This window comes from Rattus norvegicus, chromosome 5, assembly GCF_036323735.1.
Source record: "Rattus norvegicus strain BN/NHsdMcwi chromosome 5, GRCr8, whole genome shotgun sequence".
In the NCBI taxonomy this organism is placed as follows: Eukaryota; Metazoa; Chordata; class Mammalia; order Rodentia; family Muridae; genus Rattus; species Rattus norvegicus.
In genome coordinates, this window is record NC_086023.1 from 77,963,285 (window position 1) to 77,971,893 (window position 8,609).

At 40.8% G+C, this 8,609-nt stretch overlaps 1 protein-coding gene across 2 annotated transcripts in view; it reads left to right on the forward strand.

The window, feature by feature from the left end:
- The window catches only part of Musk (muscle associated receptor tyrosine kinase), a 114,094-nt gene extending 109,725 nt beyond the window's left edge, over positions 1-4,369 (forward strand). Inside the window, exon 14 of one of the 2 annotated variants that reach the window (XM_063288470.1) lies at positions 243-4,369. In XM_063288470.1, coding sequence (XP_063144540.1) covers positions 243-925 — 683 coding nt within the window. In that variant the 3' untranslated portion in view covers positions 926-4,369. The remainder of the gene's footprint in view (positions 1-242) is intronic. The other variant, NM_031061.2, reaches the window with a different exon arrangement.
- The last annotated feature ends 4,240 nt before the right edge of the window (positions 4,370-8,609 follow it).

An 8,609-nucleotide genomic window follows, 5' to 3' on the forward strand; every position in this document is an offset into this window, starting at 1 on the left:
ATGTATGTGTATGTGGAAAGACAACAGAGGGAAAATGTAAGAATCAAGGGGTCAGGAAAGAAAAGAAATACACGGAATCTTACCAGGTACCAGGGGATGTTGAAGTAAAGAAATGGGAGTCAGAATATGATTAACACGGTCTATAAGAAGTGGGGCACCATCCTTTCTAGTCTAGTCCCTTGATTTTGGTGTGTTCTTTCCTTGTGGAAAGATTCGGTCTAACGATGATATTTTGACTGCAGGTGTGTGTGCTGTTGGGAAGCCAATGTGCCTGCTCTTTGAATATATGGCCTATGGTGACCTCAATGAGTTCCTCCGAAGCATGTCCCCTCACACTGTGTGCAGCCTCAGCCACAGTGACCTGTCCACGAGGGCTCGGGTGTCCAGCCCTGGTCCTCCACCCCTGTCTTGTGCGGAACAGCTCTGTATTGCCAGGCAAGTGGCAGCTGGCATGGCCTACCTGTCGGAGCGCAAGTTTGTCCATCGGGACTTAGCTACCAGGAACTGCCTGGTTGGAGAGAACATGGTGGTGAAAATTGCAGACTTTGGCCTCTCTAGGAACATCTACTCCGCAGACTACTACAAAGCTGATGGAAACGATGCTATACCTATCCGCTGGATGCCACCCGAGTCTATCTTCTACAACCGCTACACCACGGAGTCAGATGTGTGGGCTTATGGCGTGGTCCTCTGGGAGATCTTCTCCTATGGACTGCAGCCCTACTATGGAATGGCCCATGAGGAGGTCATTTACTATGTGAGAGATGGTAACATCCTTGCCTGCCCTGAGAACTGTCCCTTGGAACTGTACAACCTTATGCGCCTATGTTGGAGCAAGCTGCCTGCAGACAGACCCAGCTTCTGCAGTATCCACCGGATCCTGCAGCGCATGTGCGAGAGAGCAGAGGGAACGGTAGGCGTCTAAGGTTGACCGTGCTCAAACAACACCCAGGAGGATCTTTTCAGACTGCGAGCTGGAGGGATCCTAAAGCAGAGGCCGGATAAGACCAGATAGGAAGAGTTTAACTCAGGCAGCACGTGCCAGTTGATTGTTTGCCAAGAGAAGCAGAGGGTGAATAGCCATAGGGTTGAAGGGTCACATCGAAATAGGTAGTTGGAGATACAGGATAGCAGAGAGAACAGTGGGCAGCTCTTCTCCCTCATAGGGCAGTTTCTAATACTTACTGCATAATAAGAGCATCACTCGTTATGTTCCTACATCACCTCTCAGCGCGAGACTGTTGTGCTTAGGTTGAATACCACGCTAGATGGGCAGCTTCATTTTTAACGGAAGACGTCCTACCCATTGCAAAAGCGGCCTGTCTTTGTGTGTACTTAGGTAACAGACAGGAAACTGAAGTCGGAATCCATTCTAGACAAGCGGCAGGTTTTCTGTTGTTTACATTCTTGCACCGAATGTGTAATTTTGCATTTGCGTTCTGGCATTGGCTATCTAGTTTACTGATAGATTTTTTGAAGAATAAAAAATGGAAAGTCTGCAGTCTCTGAGCTGACTGCGCTTCCTGGCTCCTTTTCCTGTCTGTCCTCCAGAGGGCCTTCCTTGGTGTGCACGCATCGCGGATGTGACTCACCTCATTCCTCTTGTAGGTTTGGTTCTTCTTCTGGAAAAAAATTCATAACTTATCAGTCTACCTTTTTCTTTGAGAACTGTACTGGCATATCTTCATTAAAATAACAGAAGCAACAGGTAAATTTTTTTTTACCTCTGTCAAGTATCACTTTTCCCTTCTGTCTGCCCTTGAACTTGTCATACAGTAATTCTGTTGCCGCAGGCCGCTCACTATTGTAAAATATGAGGTGTGATAATGGATATTACAAGATACTTTGTGGCTCCATGTCATCTCACAAGGGATGTTTGCATGCATTCTGATGTGCTATCCATACGAGGCATTTTTGATCGATTGGTCATACGATTAGCTTCATAGCTTCTGCACAGTGAATTGAACCTCGTTACTTCATATGTTTTTTTTAGCTGCCTGGACTCAGGTCCACCAGTACTTAAGAGCTCCCCACATACATAAGGTCTCTCTGGAGATGACTTCTCATCTGCATGTGGTTTCAAAGCCTACACTACGTGCCTTGTTATTATTTTCCTAAGGGTTTTCAATGAATAGGGAAGAAAGCCAGTTTTAATATTTATCAATTTAACCCAATCTAAACATCCAAGAGATGGCATGTTTGTCTCAGCATGAGTTCTAATTGCATTTGTAGTGAAAAATCACTCAATTATTTCCTTAGGGGTTTTATAATCACTGAGCATTGAACCGTTAACTGCTTACAGTTTGCTATCATGTAAGAACATGGGTCCAGCACTGCTTTCTTCCCTGAACAAATAATTATCACATTGTGGAGTAGCTGTAACACCACAAGAGGAGAAGCGGGTTATCAAATGCAGCCCGGTTTCAGTGCGTCGCCAGCAAGTCTATATAACTGTCCAGATACCAAACGCAGCAAAAATACCAAGTCATTCTGCACATGATTCTCAAACACATCCTCCAGTATGTATTAAAGCAGAAAAAGAAATCAACTTTCTATCACTTCATAGTTTATTATGAATCTGTTAATGTCATTATTCTAAAACTTACTGTAAATTCTGAATAATATCAACTTTATGGATATCCCATAGTTTAATTGCTCTTAGATTTTTTTGAACATGTGAGGTTCTCCTGATTTTTCTCATCACAAATGGTATTTTGATCACCCACACTTGTACACATCTCTAAACATCTCCTTCTAGGAATTCTAAGGAAGGAGATGGATGGGCCACATGGCATGCATAATATTAACACTTCTCTTATGGGGTTGGAGAGAATGGCATTTTACTTTTATTTTTTAAAATCACCAGTGAAATTGAACCAGGCATGGCAGCACAAGCCTTCAGTCTCAACGCTTGAGAGACAAAGCCAAAAGGGGCACAAATTCCAGGCGAGCTAGGACTATACACTTAGCAAAATTCAGCAAAAGTGAAAGTTGAAACTTTCTTTTTCCTAGAGCATCTGTAGTTTTATTTTAGTAGTTACCTACATTCTAATTTTCTGTTGTGTTCACTTTAGGACTGAAAAGTAAGGTTCGTTTTATAAAAAGTGTATTAGGCTCCTGTTATACTTTATATAAAAGAGAAAATAGACATATATTTTACCTTAAAGTAAATGTTGCTTACTTCCTTGTAAATGAAGTAATTTCTTATGAAAGAAAAAAATCACAAGCAAAGTACACTAATAATTGTAAGAAACACCAGCTGCTGCTTATTAACTTTAATATGGAAAAAAATATTCTCTCACCATTTATCAATACATAGATAAGGGAGGTAGACAGATAGTAGATAGAAGATAGATAATAGACAAAGAGATGGTAGATAGATGATAGGTAGGTAGATAGATAGATGGTATATAGTTAGGTGTATAAATGATAAATGATAGCTATGTAGATAGTTCAGCGGATGATTGATAGATGATAGATACATAGACAAACATAGAGACAGACATGAGATAGATTCAATCTAAACAGACAGAATGACTCTGTTATACAGGTTTGAGCTGCGTTCTCGTTATTTAACATTGTTTATAGCAACCCTGACATATTGGATATAACACTATTCATGCACAGCATGACCTGTAACGGCTGCATAGTGATTGTGAATTCGCCATAGTTTTATAATACAGTAGTCCATTGTTGGAATTAGGCCTCTATTTTTCATAATAAAATATGATCATTCACAATCTTTGTTGCTAGATATTGTGAGCATTCTTCTTAAGTAATTGCTTTAGAAATCACTCCTGGAGTGGAATTTCTAGATCAAAGGGGATCTGTACTTTTATTAATTTTGAACAGATTACACTTCTTGATTAATTTGCTGATGCATATGTCTCCCAGACAGATGACAGAGCCCATTTCTTTCGGCCTCACCCATACTAAGTCCATTAGCACTGTGATCATTGACAACATAGTCACCTAGAATTCCTCATGCAGCTTGCACTTACGTTATTTAAATACTGATTATGTTAAATATCTCTCAGTGTCTGGGGGACAGTTATGATTCGTGTGATACTAATATTTTTCTGTTGAGTGTATCACCTCTTCATTGCTTTGTGAAAGCACTTTATATATTAAAGCATTAAACTTTGTCGTCCATATTTGAAGAATTGCTATCATGTTAAATATATACACTAGATTTGGGCGTGTCTTTGTTGGCAGTTTTTATTCATTGGAAAATGATGCTGAATTCCTACATATTCAAATGACTGTTTTTCCCTAGTTGATATGTTAATAATGTAGAACTATATAAATGGACCTCCTAATATTGAAACAGCCTTGTATTCTGAGAATAAACTCTCTTTGGATTTCAATCTTATATTTAACTTCTGATCCATTGAAATTTTCTATCAACTTTTCCACATTGAAAATCCATCACTTTCTTCCCTGTTACAGTTTTATCTGCATAGAGATGGTTTCATAACTATTTTCTGAGATTTTTCTGTCTGATATTGGCTAATGCTATGGTTCGTTTGTGGTTTGGATGTGCCCCACAGACGATCATATTCTAGAAGCTTGGTCCCAGGGTGACATTGCTGAGAAGAGCCCTTACAGCGCTGAGGTGGAGGTGGTGTCTAGCCCTATGTGACTAAGGCATCGCAGACATCACCCTCAGAAGAGATTAATGCTGGTGTCCTAGAGTGAGTTACTCCTCATAAGAGTGGTTGCTATAGGATGAGGTCATTTCCGTAGATGTCCTACCATGGGCTCCAGCTTTCTTTAAATTATTTGTTTGGACCCTCCAGCCACCAGAATTACAAGACAAATAAAGGACTCAGCCTCTGGCATTTGGTTATAGCAAAAGGAAATAGAGTAATACGTAAATGTAAAAGACCCTCAGACCTTCAGTGGCCCCCAGACCTTCACACAACTGTTGCCGTGATGCAAGTACCATTCGGCCCATAAAACTCAGCACAGAGACAGTACCATCTACCAAATCAAAAGTGAAGACCTAATCCATCAAAGTCCGCAGTTCTGAGAACCAACCTTGCTTTGTAGCTTCTGTGGCTCTGCTTCTGGCGAACTGCCTTGTTAACTGAAATGTGTCAACGCAGAATATATTTTTGGCGGTTAAAAGCTCACCCTGAACAAGGCCGGGGTCTACAGCGGGATCCTGAACACCCTGTGTCATCACTGGCTGGCTAATAAAGACTTTCTATTGGCTCACACCTGCGTATGGGCAGTCTTATCTGGTGAACGCCCCTCAACAATAGGTATATTTTAAACTGATTATTTGTTTACAGAAGCAACAGATCTAAGGTCGAAACCTCTTTAACAGGAGATGGGTGAAGAAAACCCAAGTCCTGTCTTATTGCTTCTTTCCTTCAGCTTCTGTACTGAGAACTTTACCATTCTTGGTCTTAGCTTTTCTGGTGCTGGGCATTGCAATTCTAATGAACATGCCCATTTTTCCCTTCTACACTGATCATTTTAAGGAGGCATAAACTATTCCTCCTCCTGATGGCTATTCTTGATTGTCAAATTGACTACATCTGGAATTTACTAAAAACCCAAAATAGGGCACACCTGTGAAGAATATAGGCTTAATTTGAAGAGGGAAGATCCACGTTTATTTTGGATCCTTGAGGTGGGAAATCACACCTTTAATCTGGATTTTAAGAGGTGGAAAGGCCAGCCTCAAATCTGGACCTTCTGCTGGAAGCCTGTATAGGGACCTGGAAAAGGGAGGTTTTTGTTCTTTGCCTGATTGCTCTCATCCTGATAGCAAGTTCATTCCCTTCAATAACATTAGCACCTACTTCTTCAGAATTCTGGTGTATATTGAAAACTGTGGAGACATTCAGTCTTTTGTGGATTAAACAACTACTGGATTCTTGGACTTTCTCTTCACAACCAGTCATTGTTGGATTTGCTAAATCACAGTCTATAAGTCATTCTAATAAATCATATATATTCACTCCGGAAACTCTGTTACTCTACAGAACCCTGACTAATACAACCCTTATTAAAGATGTATAGAAAATGTTTACTCAAACCTCCCCAGACCCTGAGACATGATAGCTTCTTACTCATCACATTTATTGTAATGTCCACACAAATAAAGAAAGGTTACCAACTGTTTCTAAATAAAATACAATAAAGATAGAGTTTCCACCATAACTTTCTCCCTTGGCTGGCAATACCAGTCAGCTGCATTTGTATGCTGTCACGATCTGTATCATTTGTAATGAGTTTTTTTTTTTAGATTGTTTAGATGTGGGCACTTTGATTATAAATGGATCCTAAGCATGGTAAAAACAAAAATCAGCTAATCATAATTACTTGACCATGTAAACATTTATTAATTTGGAAAACAAATACTGGTACATCAATGTTTTAAGCTGAAAATATGCTCTACCTCTTACTGTCTATGGGTGAGATTGCGCTGTAATTCTTATCGTCTGGAAACCTCACAGAATCGGCACATCACCCTCTCTCACTTCAGTTTTCCTTCCTCTTTCTTTGGGTTCCTTTCTTTCTTGATTTTGTTTTTCACAAATATCTAGTAATTTTTAAAAAATAGCCTTCATAACTACAAATTTAACACTGTTCTGATTAGTAGTGGTGACAGAGGGGATTTCTTTTGTGCTTCTCTTGGTGTATTTACCCATCAGGAGAGTCTAGGTGATCTGAGTCAGAGCCCTCTATGTAGCTCAAACAATGGAGGTCTCTACTCCAGGTACATTAAAGGTTGATATGTTTCATGCTGGAGGAAGGGATTGTTATTGGTTCAGTGTTTTTCTTCTCCTGCCGTTGTCTGTTTTCTCTCTATTCTCTGAAACCCTGTCTACACACACACACACACACACACACACACACACACACACACACACAAGCCTATGTTCAACATCCCAATGCAGGACCCTTCTCAGTCAAATCCTCCAATCTACTAATAGAGAAGGTCAGAGCAATGAAGCTCCTGGATCTTTCTGTTCTATGAATAACCCTCTAAATGGCCATCTTGGTTAACCTTTGCTGTCCATATCCTCTGTCTCAGAGCTTAGAGCTTTTATCCGCATGAAGTCACTTGCTACTTTGACTGACACCCAGATTATATATACTGCAAGCATCAAATGATCCAATACTACTTATGCCCTGTGTTATCAACTGGTAAGAACACTAAGACATTTCCTACTTCACAAAATCTTGTTGACAGGATGACACTTAGATAATTTTCAGACAACCCAAGGTCAATTCTTATTTGTATGTAATTTCCACCATCCCAATGAAATATTGATATAAAACATTCAGTCCCCCATCTTGATCAAGAAACCTCTCTGGGGCAGTTGAAAGAGCTTAAGGATTACCTCTTCACACTTCTTTAGAGACTTTCCTCCTCCTCCTCTTCCTCCTCCTCCTCTTCCTCCTCCTCTTCCTCCTCCTCTTCCTCCTCCTCCTCTTCCTCCTCTTCCTCCTCTTCCTCCTCCTCCTCTTCCTCCTCCTCCTCTTCCTCCTCCTCTTCCTCCTCCTCCTCCTCTTCCTCCTCTCCCTCCTCCTCCTCCTCCTCCTCTTCCTCCTCCTCCTCCTCTGGTGTAAATACTACATGTTGACCTTTAGTTCGAACATCTCTCCCAAGCTGTACTTATTTCTCTAATTATCTATGTATACAAGACCCTCAAATCTCTTTTCCAAGGCTTGGCTCTGCTCTTTCTGCTTACTTGACCTAAGAGTAGATTCAATCTACTCATTCAATCTACTTCTCATCTTTTGGTAGTGTCTTTCACGTTAGGGAGGTGTCTGAGGGACTCTCTAATGAGGAGGTCACAGCACAGTGTTCTGGGGTTACTGAGGTTTATGATTATTCTCAAGAATCGAGACCGTGTCTGTGTCTGCCGTTTTCAATGCCTTCATTTGTTCCCACTGCAGATGGCAGACTTCCTGGGCTCTTTGTAACTGTCTCTGATTTGCAGCATGAAGTGGATGCTTCTTTAAAAAAGAATAGTCTGGGTGTTTCTGGATCAGAATTGAAGAAAAAAAAGAGAAGTTGACAATATGCTCATTCCAGCATTTTAAGCAGAGTCGCCCATACGCCAGGACAAATGATGCCTTGGCCTTATAGCTGGAGTATTTCTCGCTGCTTGCTTTTATGCTTGCTTCAGATACACAGTCAGCAAAATATGGGTACCTATAAAGATTCACCTTAGCCTAGATCACCGTGCAAAGTAGATACTACTCACATGGCTTTTGGTATTGAGTCATTACATATTAGAACTGCCAAAATCTATGTTGGTTAAAAAAAAATTCACAGGTGTCGGAGTCTGATTTTTTTTTAAAGAGACCAAAATTCCCCAACTGGAACATTTATGAAACCACCCCAAGGCTCATGGAACTTCTTGGAAGAGCGCCTGGAAAGAATGCAGGAGACAGAGGGAGGGGTGGAAAGTTGTGGAACACTCTCTTCCAGGGATGACCCGACCATTGCACTCTGGCTCTCTCAGCAGCTGTGGATTATCATTACATTCTATTGTTTATCATTCTATTGTTTGCACAACATCTACCCATGGTTTGGCCCAATGTACAGTCCATCATGGATGGGCGAGGAGCTCATGAGTCTT